Genomic DNA, 18232 nt, shown 5'->3' with positions numbered 1-18232 from the left:
TCTCAATCTTCACCTTTTCCTCCTTCTCCTCCTCCTCCACCTCCTCCTCCACTTCCTCTTTGTCTTCCTCCTCCTCCTCCTCCTCCTCCTTTTCTCCCCCTCTTTCCTGTTTCTTATTTTTATTTGCATCATCATCATCATCATCATCATCATCATCATCATCATCATCATCATCATATACTTAATTATCATAGCTGATATTAATAATTTTCAACCTTTTTTTCTGGTCAGGGCCTCAATACAAAATCCATCCGATTTTTACCCAACAATGAGTCTGATAATGAGTATATGTGAATTTCAGGAAGTGAGTGAGTGCGTGAGCGAGTGCGTTAGTGTTACCCAAGAAGGGAAGTCCGTCACTGTCGCCTCTCCCATATAAGATGATGAAACCAACACCTGGAAGTGAAAAGAAAGAAGAGATACTAATCCCGTAACGTTTGTGTGAAAGGTCAACCGGGAGTCACCGACATCAGCTGCCACTCACGATAATAGTTTTCCATCCGTTCCCACATATGATCCGTCCCATCCACTTCCCCAACCATCCATACCCTCTGCGCCCCTCTCGTGGTTTTACTCTTTCTTCACATCCATCCTCCTCTCGTGTCTTTCCCTCCTCTCGTGACTTCCCGCCTCCCTCCTTGGTTGTGTAGAGGCTCATGACCGGCAATGGTATAGGGGGGGGGGGGGGGAGGTTATTATGCAGGGGGAGTGAGAAGGGAAGAAAAAGGCGGGGGGAGAGGGGAGGGGAGAGAGTGGGGGAGATAAAAAAGAAAGAGAGAGAGAGAGAGAGAGAGAGAGAGAGAGAGAGAGAGAGAGAGAGAGAGAGAGAGAGAGAGAGAGAGAGAGAGAGAGAGAGAATTACCAGCTTTACTTCCATGGGGGCAATATTTCATTTTTAAGGGGTAACAACAGTCCACGTTCTTAGGTTACGAACAATAACTGATTCACCTGGCGATGTACAACTGATGATGCGTGTCAGGTACAGGGGAGAGTAAAAGTTTGGAAGGGGAGTAGGGGGGGGGGGGTAACAACGGCCCATTTTGTGTAGGAATGAATAACATGCGATACCTACAGCTGGTAACATACAATTGATGGTGCATGTTAGGTACAGGGATCACAAAGATACTGAAGAAGTATTGATTTTGTGCCGCTCATTATAAACTACTAGAAAAGGTGTGCATATGCTCTGACAGGCTGATGATTTTCTGAATGAACCAGGAAACAAACAGGAAAGCATACCTATATAACATTGCTGCACTGCCTTGGAGGAAGCCTCGAAAACATTGAGTTTGAGTGATGTGTAAAGTACAGCCATGTGCTTTACTTTTATTTATTTATTTATTTTTCGTTGCCCTAGTGCCAGTAGGCTTTCTTGAGGGGCCTAGTCGATGGCCCCAGCCCGTTGGTGGGGTAGGTAAATTTTATTAAAAGCAACTACTGTGATGTATGATTCTTGTTTGACCTATGTTGCCCCCCGTTGCTCCTCTTGACCAAAGTTTAGAGTTGATTGATGTTTTGGAGAGCATGAGCATGTGGGTAATCTTCCACCACTCGGCGATGGTTGAAAAGTGTCAAGCTTGAACCCGGTCCTCAGGATCACCGCGTCCACGCGCTGACCACTCTGTCACCGCCTCCCCTCAATTAAGGAGCGAATGATTGAACATGGTGAATTATTTTCCCAACATTGTATAGACTAATGTTGCATAGGTGCTGAGTACATTCAGATGACCCACTGAATATTGGTTGACAAATATAATTAATTGCAAAAGATAATATCTTTGAAAATGTATCAAACTGTCTGAGGCAGATGGAACGTTACTCAAGGAATTTGTCTTCCTTAACGGCAGTCCAAAACAAGGAATTTTCATTGGTTAGAGCACATGTAACATAAGTTCTAGCTCTTGGATGAGCAGAATCCGCACGAAAAATGAAAACAAACCAACTCGGGACATGGTGTCAGATGTGCCCCCCAAATATCTTCATGCTTAAGAAATAATCACCGACCAAAACTGTTATTTTAACCATCAATAATTAAAGAAACACTTTGAAAATTTAAGGAGCTGCAGCATTTTAATTCCTTAAAAAAATACAAATAAAGCAATGGTAAAAATGAAATAATTACTATTCCTTGCCAGAGCATAGAGTAGTATATTGCAAACATCTTCGTTAACAAAAAACAGACGTTTAGTACACATGCATGAGTGATTTATTCAAATACAATGTAAGGATAATGGATGTTTTTGTCATGTCCAATGTATGACGGGCTAAAGCCTAAGACTAATTGGGAACCCTGTCCTAGACATGGAGGTTGGATCCTACCTCCATGGTCCTAGACAAGAGTTTTAGCGGAAAACCTACAGTCTACTTTTGGTAAGGTTGTGTGTGTGTGTGTGTGTGTGTGTGCCTGTGTGTGCGTGTGCGTGTTTGTGTGAATGTGAGTGTGCGCGCGCTTATGTCTCTATTTATCTATCTATCTATAATTATCTATCTATATCTATACAAATACATATATGTAACACCTTTTCATGAAGTTAGTGGTGGAAGATCATAGGTTCTTTCACGTGATTTGAGGCTTTTGGGCTCTTGGTCCCCCAAGTAGCGTCAAGTCGCCGATAAACGTTTACTCGATCTATACATGTCATTCCCAACACTGGGAATAAATGAAACTTTACCTGCGTCACGAAAAAAAGGTGTAGAACGTTAACTGTTCCTTCGAGCGGAAGAAGATTAAGCCTCACTATTACTAAACAAAGACACTGGCAACCGCCTGAAAGGCCAGTGACGTCTTCCTGCAGCATATAAGCAGCCTGCCGGGCTCAGCACAGCCACACAACGTTTACTCTCACTTCACTCAACTCGGCCGTCGTAGCGTTTCCTCCACCTCCACCATCAAAATGTTTGACGGCAAGAAATTCTTCGTGATCGGCAACTGGAAGATGAACGTCGACAAGACTCGCATCGACAACATCGTGAAGATGATGCGCGCTGCCTCTCTCAGCCCCAGCACAGGTGAGCCTTCTTCACACGCTTACATGCATGTGTCTCAGTTTGTTTAAGATATGTAAATATAGCACTGTTATACTTGCAACTGTTTAAAGTTATAACAATTTTATGTCACTTACAACAGAGGCGGTGGTAGGTTGTCCATCGTGCTACCTGTCCTACGCCCGCCAGCAGCTGCCGTCCAACATCGGCGTGGCGGCACAGAACTGCTACAAGGTGAGTATCGCGACTGTGCCGGTGTTGGCACTGTCCGCACTCCCCACCTGTTGTGTTGTGAAATACAATGTGCCCGTGGCGGCAGCGGCAGGACGCTAATGACTTGTTGTTTGTTGGTCGGCAGGAAGCGCGAGGCAACTTTAGCGGCGAGATCTCACCGGCTATGATCCAGGACTGTGGGTGTGAGTGGGTGATCCTGGGCCACCCGGAGCGTCGGACGCTGTTCCAGGAATCAGACGAGTTCATCGGCCAGAAGGTGGCACACGCCATGAAGGCGGGACTCAAGGTGGGTTGGCGGCCGAGACCTGCATTCAGAAGGCTGTCTGATTGATACTTATATGTATCAGTTGTTTGGATAAGGAAGGCGCAGAAGGGGGGCGCGAGTACTATTACTAAGATGTAGACTGTTGTTGCAGGTGGTGGCGTGCCTATGCGAGACGAAGGAGGACCGCGCAGCTGGACTCACGCAGGAGGTTCTTGCCTCCCAGCTGGAGTCTCTGGCGGCGTCGATCAGCGACTGGTCCCGGGTTGTGTTGGCCTTTGAGGCGCTGTGGGCCAGCAACACGGGGGTGCTGGCCACGCCCGCCCAGGTGCAGGAGGCCATGGCCATGATACGGGAGTGGCTGCGGCTCCACGAGGGGAACAGCGTCGCCGACAGCACGCGTCTCATCTACGCCGGTTCGGTGTCTTCTGACAACTGCGAGGAGCTGGCGCGGCTCAGGGACGTGGACGGCTTTCTTGTGGGCAGCGCTGCGCTCAAGCCAGACATCGTGGACATCATCAACTCCGGCGGCTCCCACGTGTCCAAGCTCATCTCCTACTTCTCCGGTGAAACTCCTGTTGCGCTCGGCGTCTGAATGAGAGTTCTGACTTTCATCTTTCTCTCGTAGTATAAGTAATTAGGCTGAGCATTCATTTCTTATGTTATTTTAGTTCCTCAATACTGGTATTTCCCTATTTATTTTTTACTCTAATATATATATATATATATATATATATATATATATATATATATATATATATATATATATATATATATATATATATATATATATATATATATTTGACATTAATAAAAACTTGTTATATATATAATGTTTTATTTTCTTTTGAAAATTTATCAGTAAACCAACAAAAAGGCATTTCTACGTCACGCATTGTCTTTTCTGTCTCCTATCTTTTTGCACAGCAAGGCTACTGCATTCATTTAATAAACTTGATAATTGAAACTCCACAATATTATCAACATCCATTGCTATGTCGGGTTTTGTTTTTTGTGCATTTACTTTTTATTCTTTAGAGTCGAAAGAGAGGAATATTGAAAGGGAAAACCCATGCAAATCTCGCTAACCATTTTTGGCGTCTAAGATTTGTTACTTTGATGGTGCGAATAAGAATTACCATTGAAAAGATTAGTATTGTTGGTTTGACTCATCGCCGGAGCTTCCTGTCTGTGGGTAGGAACATATATAAAGCAGGTTACCCGATTTTTGCCTACCGTCGCGACCTTCCCTGGCAGTCAGCGCTGGTAGGTTGAAATATTAAAGCAGGCTTATCTGAGTTGTTGTCCAGTTGTTATCTAGTGGATATGTATAGCTGGTCATCTGACGAAGAGTTTCTGCCGTTAAACAGTGCTTTCGCAGAAAATGAAAAGAACTGGAATAAATCGAAGTAGAAGTAAAATCAACTAAAGTAGAAAACACCATGGTCGATATTCCTATTGCTGTAGTGGCTTTAAAAGAACCCAAGATGTTTTTTTTTTTTTTTTTCAACACGAGAAAACGACAATGGACAACTTTCGATTATATTAAAAAATATATATATATAAATTAGCTGGTCGAATTTGTGGTGTAACTCACTTCAGGCGTGTCAACAGCAGTTACAGCCGAATTTGTTACCAAATCACCTGGCTGGGTTCCGGAGCAAATTCGGAGAAGTACCCGGGGGGCCAGGCCCCAATATTACAGTCCATCTGACACGGGCTGCTGTAAAAGGTTGTGGGGTATGGTTGGATTCCTTAGACCCACAGCTATCACCTCCAGGTTCACAACCTCGCGAACCGGCTGCTCAATTCCGGCTATTCAAGATGACGTCCAAGATGGCCGCCGTTCCTTGAAATCTCTGTATCTTGGTCAATATTGATCGGACGTGAAAGTGTAATATGTTTATTCTGTTTTTTTTTTTTTTGAGGTGGTAAAATTCATTGAAATGCATTTAGATACTGTATAGGCAACCGTTTATCATATATTAGGCATAGTGGGTATTTTTAGGCTAGTCATCAGGATCCAAATCGGACCTCATCAAAGTCCTCGAAGATGAGACAAATGTATCAAGTGTAGAAGAGCTACCATCCACTGATAATTGTACATCGGTTATCATTGATGCAATGGGTCTTATTCGTCGCTTCCCATTCCACAAAGATGAAAATTTTGCAGATTATGCAAACAGATTGAAAAAACAAATTCTGAATAGTGTTCCACATGGTGCAAGGTCCATTCACTTTTGCCGTGACCGATGCTGGGCCCCTAGTACGAAGGATGCAACCCGCTCGAACCGCACTGGAAACAGAGTTAAAAAGCTGTATGAAGTGGGGAGCCAGTATAATGCTCCAGACCCAAGAGATTTCTTTTCAAGCAATCAGAACAAATTTCAACTTCTGATGTACCTGTCCAATTATTGGAGTGATCTGGAAAAGGAAATTTCATTCATGGGATCAAGTTCCGTCTACATTGGTGGTGGCTTTCAAGAAATGTTCAAGTCAGTTGTTCTAACAGGAAGAACTGTGTCCAACGTTCATAAGCTTGAATGAACACAGAAAGAAGCGGACACCAGAATCATTTTCCACACCTTCTTCTCTGTGAACAAGGATGCAGCTGAATGTGTTATTGGGCATGCCAGTGACACTGATGTTATAATTCTATGCATCTATTATTATGCATCGACACTGAAGACACAGCTTGAAGAACTCTGGGTCAGATCTGGGCCATTGCGTTATTTGACAATTCATGCAATTGCAAAATCCCTTCAGCCATCACAATGCAAATTGCTGCCATTTCTACATAGTTTCAGTGGAAGGGATACTACAAGCCACCCTTACTTCACCAGCAAAAAAGGATGGTTCACTGCGTCGACCAAAGTCAACACCAATGCGCTTGAAGTATTTGTTGAAAATGGACAGTTTAATATTACGGATGACTTAATCAACCAAGCTCGAGATCTTATGATTACGACTTATGCAAAAAGTAATGCCATTCCAGGGATGTCATTGTCAGATGCCAGGGCTAACAAATTCCTCACGAACAAGGCAACTTTGCTGAAATTGTTGTCGCCACAGGACTTGTCGCAGAGTGTCATGTGAATGCAAAAAAAGTTTGCTCCAAAAACTGTTCTTGTGTCAGAAAGCAAGTTCCCTGCTTCATTGGCGGTAAGTGCCAAGGGTCACCAGATAGATTTTCAAAGGCCCAATACTTTGAACATTCTGAGGAATCAGAATCAGATGGCTGAATAGTTTGCCGGTATGCTGTCACATACCATAAGCTTTTTCCATTATTTGTGTTGTATATGTAAGAAAAAAACATTGTACGAGAGTGATCTTGTGAGACAATCAATTTCTGGATATTTAAGAAAAAATTGTTATCATTCCATATATATTATAGTCTTCTTTACAATAATTCCCTATTTTTTTTTTAAAGAATTAAGAAAGTGGAGTAAATAAAAGTTGATATAATGTTAACCCTAGACTTTTAAATGACTGGTAGCAATACTGCAAAACTTAAAGATAACACTAAGTGTTAATTGATGTTCATAATGGTCCAGTATTGATATTTAAACAAGTATTAAGGATTGAATACCTTGAGAAGTTGCCTTGTATAGTGTGTGCTCTTCAATTATTACTTTGTTTGTTTATGATTGTTGTATATATTCTGTTCATTGTGTGTGATGTCAAACGGCTATCAAATAAGATAAAACTAATTACTAAATACTTTTATTCATTTTGTATGTACAAATTACCACTCTAGCATATCTAGAACATCATAAACATTACTTCCCCCCCAAAAAAAAACATAATCAAGGTATTACTCATAGATATGTGATAGATATTAATGAAAATGAGTAAAAATGCAAATGGCGGCCATCTTGGACGCCATCTTGGATTGCACGGATTGAGCAGCCGATTGGCGAGATTGTGAACCTGAATGTGATAGCTGAGGGTCTAAGGAATCCAACCATACCCCGCAACCTTTTACAGCAGCCCGTGTCAGGTGGACCCCCGTGGCCCCCGGGATAAAGTGTGACACGGCTTTAAGGCCGCGTCACAGCCCAACCTGTTCCCGATTTAGCCGGCTGGATTCAGGAACAAATTCGGCTGCGACCACTGTTGACAAGCCTGAACACACGTCAAGTGGTTGTTGCCACATTTTGAGATCTTGACGCTGATCGGCACAGATCGGCGCCGGTATCCAGCCAGTGAATAACCATCTTTATTTGTGTGTGTACCCTGACTCTTGTTGTAAGGTTACACTACGCCACCACTTTTCCTTACCCTCAGGAAAGAGGACGGTGTTTATTCGTAAGGTAGCCTTCATGAAGATGTACTTTCCGGCTTGGAACAGTGAAGCCTTAATAAGGCAGTTTCCCATTTTTATGTTATCAATGATTGTCCTCCCATGTCATGGTCTCAACATTCTCTGTGCCTCCATTCTCTCAGCACCGATACTGTATGTTTGGTGCGGATATGTCTTCTCCCTCTTTTAGTATGTGATAGCTAAAGTGGATTGTAAATTACATTATCGAAAGTGCTTCCAGAAGAAAGAAAAGAAAAAGGAAAATCAAATAAGAGAAAGAAAGGAAAAAATGAATACAAATTAAAAAAAAGAAAACGAGAAAGAAAAAAAATTAAAGAAAGAAAAAAGGAAAATAAAATAAATAAATGAAAGGGAAAATGAACTAAAAGTAAGAAAAGAGAAAACGAATAAGGAGTGTATATATATATATATATATATATATATATATATATATATATATATATATATATATATATAGATATATATATATATATATATATATATATATATATATATATATATATATATATCCCAGTATTAGATAACATTATGAAAAAAATAAATCTGACTAATGGTGGTATGTATTTTAGTACCCACAGGTAATAATTATATGTTCATATTTTTCATTCATATGAGCCAACGTGAGTTTTGTAAATTTGTTTACTACATGTGTCGCGGTCTATTTTTCCTTCGCTTTATTACATGACTATTCTCGTTTTCACGCGTAAAAAAACCCAGCCGTTGCATTACTTCCAATGGCATCCACTACTGAAGGAATGCCACTACTGTTGAATTTATCAAGGCCGTCCCGTCGCACCTCGCCATCACAGCAAAGGGAGTGATATTGCAAAGGTGTGATGGAAAGTAAACATCAATAAGGCCATGTCCTGCGTCAGTGACTTCCTGTCAGCGTAGAGAGAAAACGTATTTACTGTTTACCGAACTAAAGTAAAATTCTTTCCCATGCGTCGATACCTTCGTCATAGGCCTTCCGGTGTGCCGGGCACATATAAGCTGCCGCCGTGCCCAACACAGCCACACAAACTCGACTTCCTTCCTCTAAGTGGACCGTCGCAGCGTCTCCTCCACCTCAACCACCAAAATGTTTGACGGCAAGAAATTCTTCGTGATCGGCAACTGGAAGATGAACGTCGACAAGGCTCGCATCGACAACATCGTGAAGATGATGCGCGCTGCCTCTCTCAGCCCCAGCACAGGTGAGCCTTCTTCACACGCTTACATGCATGTGTCTCAGTCTGCTTAAGATATGTAAATATGGCATTATAATACTTGCAACTGTTCCAAGTTATAACGATTTTATGTCACACTAAAACAGAGGCGGTGGTAGGTTGCCCATCATGCTACCTGGCCTACGCCCGCCAGCAGCTGCCGTCCAACATCGGTGTGGCGGCACAGAACTGCTACAAGGTGAGTATCGCGACTGTGCCGGTGTTGGCACTGTCCGCACTCCCCACCTGTTGTGTTGTGGAATACACGTGCCCGTGGTGGCAGCGGCAGGACGCTAATGACATTTTGTTCGTTGGTCGGCAGGAAGCGCGAGGCAACTTTAGCGGCGAGATCTCGCCGGCCATGATTCAGGACTGTGGGTGTGAATGGGTGATCCTGGGCCACCCGGAGCGTCGGACGCTGTTCCAGGAGTCAGACGAGTTCATTGGCCAGAAGGTAGCACACGCCATGAAGGCGGGACTCAAGGTGAGTTGGCGGCCGAGATCTGCATTCAGTAGGCTGTCTGGTTGATACTTATATGTATCAGTTGTTTGGATAAGGAAGGCGCAGAAGGGGGGCGCGAGTACTATTACTAAGATGTAGACTGTTGTTGCAGGTGGTGGCGTGCCTATGCGAGACGAAGGAGGACCGTGCAGCTGGACTCACGCAGGAGGTTCTTGCCGCCCAGCTGGAGTCTCTGGCGGCGTCGATCAGCGACTGGTCCCGGGTAGTGTTGGCCTTCGAGGCGCTGTGGGCCAGCAACACGGGGGTGCTGGCCACGCCCGCCCAGGTGCAGGAGGCCATGGCCATGATACGGGAGTGGCTGCGGCTCCACGAGGGTAACAGCGTCGCCGACAGCACGCGTCTCATCTATGCCGGGTCGGTGTCCTCCGGCAACTGCGAGGAGCTGGCGCTGCTCAAGGATGTGGACGGCTTTCTTGTGGGCAGCGCTGCGCTCAAGCCGGACATCGTGGACATCATCAATTCCGGCGGCTCCCACGTGTCCAAGCTCATCTCCTACTTCTCCGGTGAAACTCCTGTTGCTCTCGGCGTCTGAATTAGAGTTTCGACTTTCATCTTTCTCCTCCAATACTGTTATTTCCCTGTTTTTTTTTTTTGTAATTTAATATGTATTTTACATTAATAAAAACTCATGTTTTATATAATATTGTTTTTTATTTACGTGTTGAGAAAATTTTCGAAGAAGTGTCTGGGAATCTTCCTTCGAGTTGTTATGAAGATTTATTACCGATCCAACAAAAAAGCTTTCTTACGTCAGATATTGTCTTTTTTAATTCCTAAAGTTTATACAGCATGTCTACCGCAGTCATGCAATACACATAATTAATGAAACTCCACAACATGGCTAATACTCAGACACAAATTTGTAGTCCGTTTGGGTAGAACCAGAGCCTCTCCACAGCGATACCGCATCACCCCCAATGCATCACTCATTTGTCACCTTCTTACTATTTAAAATTTTGTATTAAAAAATCTATATACATTAGATGAGTCTATATAGTGATATGAATGTGTCGCTTATTAGAGTAATAGCAAGGAATTGTATAATTTTCATAATTCGTACCATTTTTGCTTTCCGATGTTGTCAGTGATTAAGGACACCATGTCTCTTCCCCCCTTACCTCCACGCGCGATGACAAATACTCCGCCTCGCTCTCGTGCACTCTACATTCGGGAGAGAGAACTTATTTACAACATGAATAAGATTTATTTTAGAAAAAAAAGTTAATGAAGACTTTATAACTCCGCCTTCAAGAGCGGTTGCTTGCACAGCTAAAGAGACCAACGTTGGTGATAAAATAGTCCAAAGAATCTGCATTAATTGAATAGGGCTTGTGTGACGTGTTTCCAGAACAGCATGCATTCTCGTCACAAACAAAGAAGCGCAGTGCAACTGTAACGAATCTCGACAATTTCGACAATCGTGTGGTCAGAAGAACTGTCTTGGGATTTTGTGAAAGGCATGAAATTCCTATATTGCATAAAATTAAGCAAGAAGCCAAAGGGATAGCGGAAGCGACGGCTGTCCATACTCCGAAGGCTAGGTTTGGCAGCGCTGTGATTAGGGAACTGTCTGAGCGGGCCCCGGACTTTGTAGCTGAGTTGACTATGGACATCCGTTGATAATTGTAATTTATTGTTCGCCTTTTTCTGTGCATTTGTATTTTTCAAGCAGAAGCGATGGTATCTGGAAAGGGAAAGTCCATGCAGATCGCCCTAATCACTCCTCTGATGTCTGATTTTATTATAGTACTTTAATGATGTTGCAAATATTTTTTTTATGTGCTGCCTAACACTCCGGTAGACTCTCTTGAGGGGCCTTGTGAACGGCCTCAGCTCGTTAGTGGTGCAGACGAATTTTATTTTAGGTGACTGCCGTGATATAGGACTTGCTTGGCCCATGTTGCCCCTGTTGCTCCTCTTGACCGAAGTCGCTAAAGTAAGGGTTGATTAAAGATCTCGACAGCATGTGGATTATTATCTCCTGCCACTCGGCTAGGGTTGAAAATTTTCAGTGACTCACAGTGGGACTTGAACCCAGGTCCTCGGGATCACTATGTCCGCCTGCTTATCGCTCACCCACCCCCAGGTACATATTTATAATAAATAGAAAATAATCAGCTAATATAAATGATGATGCGAAATGGCTGTTTGTGTGATAGGTTTTTCCCTCTTACCTGACGCTTGTGGAAACTGACACTCCACGACCACCTTCCCAATGGTTCACAATAGAACAAAAGCCCTGCTGTATTTCATCTTAGGAAAGAGAGTACTAAAAATCAGTGTTCGTAATGGTGGATCTAGCGAAATAGGCTTCATACAGTACCGGGAAAATCGTATCGTTGTCACTTGTGAAAATTTCTACACGGTCGCTCTATCTGTGGCACGTCCTGCATTTTATATTCAGAATGACAGTGACAAGGAATGTTATTAATGTTTTATCTAACGCCAAGGGCGTAGCTTTGTGCTTGCTGTTGTCTTTCTGGGGAGTGACGAGTCGGGTTGCTGTTGTATGTTGATGGCTGGTTTTTGAGTGTGGATGAGTACTGTCTCAGTCAGAAGGCGGCAAAGAGTGTGGGCTCCTTGTAAGTGTATCAACATTTGCTTCAACCGTTAGGTGAAGCAAACTTTCATTGCATCTTCACTCAGTTCTGGGATTTGGGCGATTACTGTGTCCTGAATACCTATACTACGGTTTTTTTATTTATTACTTTTTTACTTTGGAAAAAACGTAAAACTGACTTATAGTCAGTTCTTATATCAGCATATGCATTATATTATCAACTTTTATTTATATGAAAAAGCAAGCTATTATGCAATATTTGCCGCAGTCAAAACTTGAGTTAAAGTTAAGGCAAGTGAGGGTTGGAAAAAAATCAATAATATATTTGCTGGTAAATACTGTCTTAAGCAATACAGTTTCAGTGTTACCGAACAATGCATAAGTTTAAGAAGCAACAGGGTCATACAAGCCTCTGTACTGTACCTTGAGCTCGATTATCTCAAAACTGTGTTTTGGATAATTCGCCCTATGCTACCGGACCCCTCATTTATGGTTTAAGCGGCGCTATTATTCTCTTTAGAGGAGCCAATTTGGGTTTTGTTATTTTTTTTACCCCATAAGTCCTATGCCGAAACAGCATGTTGCGGTCTGTTTTTCTTCTCTATTATTCCAAGAATATTCTCGTTTCCACGCGTAGAAAACATCCGTTGCAGTACTCTAAATGACATGCTCTACTGAAGGAATCCCATTACTGATGAGTTCATCAAGGCCATCCCGTCGCTCCTCACCATCACCGCGAAAGTAGAAAGTTTCGTAAAGGCGGGATTGAAAGTACATTTCAATTGGGACGTGTCCTGCGTCAGTGACTTCCTGTCACCGTAGAGGGAAGAAACCCTTTCCCGCTTTACTGTCACGAGGAAAAAAATACGTACACACTGTACATGCTACCTAGTGAACGGAAGTAGTATTCTTTTCCGGATGGACGGGTTTCAAACCTTCGTCATAGGATTTCCGGTGTGCCGGGCACATATAAGCTGCCGCCGCGCCCAACGCAGCCACACAAACTCGACTTCCTTCCTCTCAGTGGACCGTCGCAGCGTCTCCTCCACCTCAACCACCAAAATGTTTGACGGCAAGAAATTCTTCGTGATCGGAAACTGGAAAATGAACGTCGATAAGGCTCGCATCGACCAGATCGTAAAGATGATGCGCGCTGCCTCTCTCAGCCCCAGCACAGGTGAGCCTTCTTCACACGCTTACGGGCATGTGTTTCAGTCTGTTTTAGATATGTAAATATGGCACTGTAATACTTGCAACTGTTCCAAGTTATAACGATTTTATGTCACACTACAACAGAGGCGGTGGTAGGTTGTCCATCGTGCTACCTGTCCTACGCCCGCCAACAGCTGCCGTCCAACATCGGCGTGGCGGCACAGAACTGCTACAAGGTGAGTATCGCGACTGTGCCGGTGTTGGCACTGTCCGCACTCCCCACTTGTTGTGTTGTGGAATACAACGACAAGGCAGCGGCAGGACACTAACGACTTGCTGCTTCTTGGTCGGCAGGAACCACGAGGCAACTTTAGCGGCGAGATCTCGCCGGCCATGATCCAGGACTGTGGATGTGAGTGGGTGATCCTTGGCCACCCGGAGCGTCGGACGCTGTTCCAGGAGTCAGACGAGTTCATCGGCCAGAAAGTGGCCCACGCCATGAAGGCGGGACTCAAGGTGGGTTTGCGGCTGAGACGTGCTTGGGACATGAAGGTTGCATCCATACATTCAGTAGTCTGTCTGGCTAATGCTTACATGTGTCGGGCGTTGGGATAAAGACGGTGCAGAAGGGGGGGTGGGGATGGGGGGGGAGGACTATACTAAGACGCAGACTGTTGTTGCAGGTGGTGGCGTGCCTATGCGAGACGAAGGAGGACCGCGCAGCTGGACTCACGCAGGAGGTTCTTGCCACCCAGCTGGAGTCTCTGGCAGCGTCTATCAGCGACTGGTCCCGCGTGGTGTTGGCCTTCGAGGCGCTGTGGGCCAGCAACACGGGGGTGCTGGCCACGCCCGCCGAGGTGCAGGAGGCCATGGCCATGATACGGGAGTGGCTGCGGCTCCACGAGGGGAACAGCGTCGCCGACAGCACGCGTCTCATCTACGCCGGCTCGGTGTCCTCCGGCAATTGCGAGGAGCTGGCGCTGCTCAAGGACGTGGACGGCTTTCTTGTGGGCAGCGCTGCGCTCAAGCCAGACATCGTGGACATCATCAACTCCGGCGGCTCCCACGTGTCCAAGCTCATCTCCTACTTCTCCGGCGAACACCATGACGAGATCTCCGTCTGAGCACGTCGTCTGGTGCGTGGCACCGATGCCGTAATATCTGTCGGGTATTGGGTTGCGATGCTTGGTGTGTGAATCCCATATCTCTAGTCCATGTGGATGACGCTATTTATTGTTATTTATCATGCAAATTTATATATATGAAAATAAATTATATAAGACAATATTCGAAAATTTATTTTTCTCAACAAAGAAAAGGCATATAATGTGATATACTTGGAGTGTGTGTGTGTGTGTGTGTGTGTGTGTGTGTGTGTGTGTGTGTGTGTGTGTGTGTGTGTGTGTGTGTGTGTTTTCGGGTGTATTTGTGCCTGTGCGTGTTTGCCTATGTGCGTTTGTGTGGGGGGATATGATGTTTTTACTAGTATCTACTTATTTTAGTATGTATATATATATATATATATATATATATATATATATATATATATATATATATATATATATATATATATATATATATATATATATATATAGTTTTCAATCGTAATTTTTATGTTTTTTATGGAAAATTTATCTGTTATTATTTATATTATTATTATTATTATTATTATTATTATTATTATTATTATTATTATTATTATTATTATTGTTATTGTTATTATTATTATTATTGTTATTATTATTATTATTATTATTATTATTATTATTATTATTATTATTATTATTATTATTATTATTATTATTATTATTATTATTATTATTATTATTATTATCATCATATTTATTATTATTTATTATTTTTTGTTATTATTATTATTGTTAGTATTATTATTTCGACTACTGTTGATATTTTTTTATTTTTCTCTTGTCAAGATGACGAGGCATAATTCGTTTTTGGTTTACCTGGGGAAATTTTCCTTTTCTTTTTTTATTGCCTTTGACGTCCTTCTGTGGCGCGAAAAAATATTAAACAATGGCAATAGTTTCTTACAGTTATTACTACCTATTGCTGTTACCTAGAGCATGGTTTTGTATACGAGTACTGACAGCAATTTGTCTGAGGGTAAGATGACTATGAAATCACTTATTTTTTTTTTATTTTTTTTTTTTTACGGGGAAGGAGGTTACTTAGGAACAAAGGAAAAGAAAAAATTCCGGTAACCACTGCTCCCACATATTTTTAAGTAGGGGTACCCGAAAGTTTCAGATTCGGCTATTATGGAGCTATTTAGATACTCCCCTCTTGTGAGCGTTCGAGTCGTAGGGAGGAATACAAACGAAGGAGGTCTGTTGAAAAGTTCACCAGCGAAAGGGATGAAGGAATGCTGATGGTTAGCTTTTGCACATGGGATTTGAACACCTTAAGGGTGAGCTCGAATAGGAAGTATTGTGCAGCGGGGCTATATGATACGAAGATATAGTTACCCAGTTAGCAAAGTTCGGAAGAGTAGGTAGCATGAAAATGTCGATAGAAGATAGAGGCAATACCTTGTTGCTAAATTTCTGTTTTTGTTAAGAAACTGTATATATTGTGGGACGATAACCAATATATGAAGGTAGAGAAGTTGAATTCTTATAGGAAGTGTTTAGATTAAACTCTCCACAATAACATTTCTCAGAAAATCCTTTTATTTGGTGTCATTTTAACAGTAAACAGCGGTAAAAAATGCATACATATAATCCAGCACATAAAAACTGCGAAAAAACTACAAGGCGAACGATTAGGTTGGAAGAAGAGGAAGAGGAGGAGGAGGAGCAGGAGGAAGAGGAGGAGATGAAGATGAAGGCTGCTGCTGCTGCTTCTTCTTCTGCTGCTGCTGCAGTTGTTGTTGCTGCTGCTGCTTCTGCTGCTGCTGCTGCTGCTGCTGCTGCTGCTGCTGCTGATGATGATGATGATGATGATGATGATGATGATGATGATGATCAGGAGGAGGGCAGAAGGAAGAGGAGGAGGAAGAGGACGAGGTGGAGGAGGAGGAGAAGGAGAAGGAGCAGGAGGAAGAGGAGATGAAGATGAAGGCTGCTGCTGCTGCTTCTTCTTCTGCTGCTGCTGCAGTTGTTGTTGCTGCTTCTGCTGCTGTTGCTGTTGCTGCTGCTGCTGATGATGATGATGATGATGATGATGATGATTATGATGATGATCAGGAGGAGGGCAGGAGGAAGAGGACGAGGTGGAGGAGGAGGAGGAGAAGGAGAAGGAGGAAGAAGAGGAGGAGGAGGAGGAGGAGAGAAAGGAAAAGAAGAAAGTGTAGAAGGTTCGTGTATGGTTTTCAGAGCTTTTGGAAAGTATAAAATTATACAAAAAAATAAAATGAGCTGTATATTTCTGGAAAAGGAAACTCAGCCAAGCCAGCCTTTAAACAGTAAACAAACCATTTTCTTCAGGTGCCACTTTGGATTGAAGTGATGCACAGCGATGTTGATTTCTGAAGCAAACACTGATGCTTCAACATTTTATAGTTTTGAAGTATGGTTGCCGGTTGAGAGCCATACACTAGATACCAGAGGATAGTGAAAAGACAGGAATTCACGAGGAAAAGACACTCCCATACCCGATTTGGTAACACCATGTGATGCCAAGGACTTTCTTAATCAGAGATCTTGGAGCTCAGTACGATGTAAGTAATATTGCAAAGGCAATTATTTATCCTATTTCAAGATCAATGATAAAGATGAAAAAAAAAAAAACTAATTCTATTTTTTCTATTTTCTACGTAAAGGAACACCGTAAGAGCACTTGCTTCGCATAACATTTTAATTCTGAAGAAACTGTAAGTTTATTGAACATAACCTCATTTTGCTATCACAACAAACGTGTAGAATTTTCTGAAGGTGGAATTGAAAACTTGCATCAATCAGGTCATGTCCTGCGTCAGTAACTCCGTGTCACCACTGAGGGAAAGAAACCTTCCCACGTCACCGGCGTGTAGAAGCAACAGGTAAGTATACTGTATATAATGAACGGAAGGAGAATTCTCTCTTCCGGATGGGTAGCGTCAATAACTTCGTCATACGCCTTGGGCTTCCTGTGAGGCCACATATAAGGCGCTGCCTCTCACAGCATAGCCACACAACATCAACTTCCTTTCACCTGAGTGGACCGTCGCAGCGTCTCCTCCACCTCAGCCACCAAAATGTTTGACGGCAAGAAATTCTTCGTGATCGGCAACTGGAAGATGAACGTCGACAAGACTCGCATCGACAACATCGTGAAGATGATGCGCGCTGCCTCTCTCAGCCCCAGCACAGGTGAGCCTTCTTCACACGCTTACATGCATGTGTCTCAGTTTGTTTAAGATATGTAAATATAGCACTGTTATACTTGCAACTGTTTAAAGTTATAACAATTTTATGTCACTTACAACAGAGGCGGTGGTAGGTTGTCCATCGTGCTACCTGTCCTACGCCCGCCAGCAGCTGCCGTCCAACATCGGCGTGGCGGCACAGAACTGCTACAAGGTGAGTATCGCGACTGTGCCGGTGTTGGCACTGTCCGCACTCCCCACCTGTTGTGTTGTGGAATACAACGTGCCCGTGGCGGCAGCGGCAGGACGCTAATGACTTGTTGTTTGTTGGTCGGCAGGAAGCGCGAGGCAACTTTAGCGGCGAGATCTCGCCGGCCATGATCCAGGACTGTGGGTGTGAGTGGGTGATCCTGGGCCACCCGGAGCGTCGGACGCTATTCCAGGAATCAGACGAGTTCATCGGCCAGAAGGTGGCACACGCCATGAAGGCAGGACTCAAGGTGGGTTGGCGGCCGAGACCTGCATTCAGAAGGCTGTCTGGTTGATACTTATATGTATCAGTTGTTTGGATTATGAAGGCGCAGAAGGGGGGCGCGAGTACTATTACTAAGATGTAGACTGTTGTTGCAGGTGGTGGCGTGCCTATGCGAGACGAAGGAGGACCGCGCAGCTGGGCTC

General features: G+C 43.5%; 3 protein-coding genes across 7 annotated transcripts in view; all 3 read left to right on the top strand.

The window, feature by feature from the left end:
* Positions 1-2817: 2817 nt before the first annotated feature.
* LOC127005862 (triosephosphate isomerase-like) lies at positions 2818-4160 on the top strand. Its single transcript, XM_050875165.1, has 4 exons — positions 2818-3009; positions 3128-3219; positions 3344-3505; positions 3636-4160. The coding sequence occupies exons 1-4, from the start codon at positions 2895-2897 to the stop codon at positions 4074-4076; spliced, it is 810 nt and encodes a 269-aa protein (XP_050731122.1). The 5' UTR covers positions 2818-2894; the 3' UTR covers positions 4077-4160.
* A 4484-nt stretch (positions 4161-8644) lies between these two features.
* The window catches only part of LOC127005860 (triosephosphate isomerase-like), a 21419-nt gene continuing 11831 nt past the window's right edge, over positions 8645-18232 (top strand). For 2 of the 5 annotated variants that reach the window (XM_050875157.1, XM_050875156.1), the window contains exons 1-3: positions 13000-13273; positions 13393-13484; positions 13603-13764. In XM_050875157.1, coding sequence (XP_050731114.1) covers positions 13015-13273; positions 13393-13484; positions 13603-13764 — 513 coding nt within the window. In that variant the 5' untranslated portion in view covers positions 13000-13014. Of the gene's footprint in view, positions 9002-9120; positions 9213-9335; positions 9498-9627; positions 9802-12999; positions 13274-13392; positions 13485-13602; positions 13765-13931; positions 14534-18232 lie in introns of those variants that run through there. The other 3 variants (XM_050875163.1, XM_050875155.1, XM_050875162.1) reach the window with 3 other exon arrangements.
* The window catches only part of LOC127005863 (triosephosphate isomerase-like), a 1420-nt gene continuing 554 nt past the window's right edge, over positions 17367-18232 (top strand). The window contains exons 1-4 of the mRNA XM_050875166.1: positions 17367-17558; positions 17677-17768; positions 17893-18054; positions 18185-18232. The exon at positions 18185-18232 is cut by the window's right edge and continues 554 nt beyond it. Coding sequence (XP_050731123.1) covers positions 17444-17558; positions 17677-17768; positions 17893-18054; positions 18185-18232 — 417 coding nt within the window. The 5' untranslated portion in view covers positions 17367-17443. The remainder of the gene's footprint in view (positions 17559-17676; positions 17769-17892; positions 18055-18184) is intronic.

This window comes from Eriocheir sinensis, chromosome 31 (assembly GCF_024679095.1).
Source record: "Eriocheir sinensis breed Jianghai 21 chromosome 31, ASM2467909v1, whole genome shotgun sequence".
Lineage (NCBI taxonomy): Eukaryota > Metazoa > Arthropoda > Malacostraca > Decapoda > Varunidae > Eriocheir > Eriocheir sinensis.
This window is presented reverse-complemented; position numbering and strand designations above follow the sequence as displayed.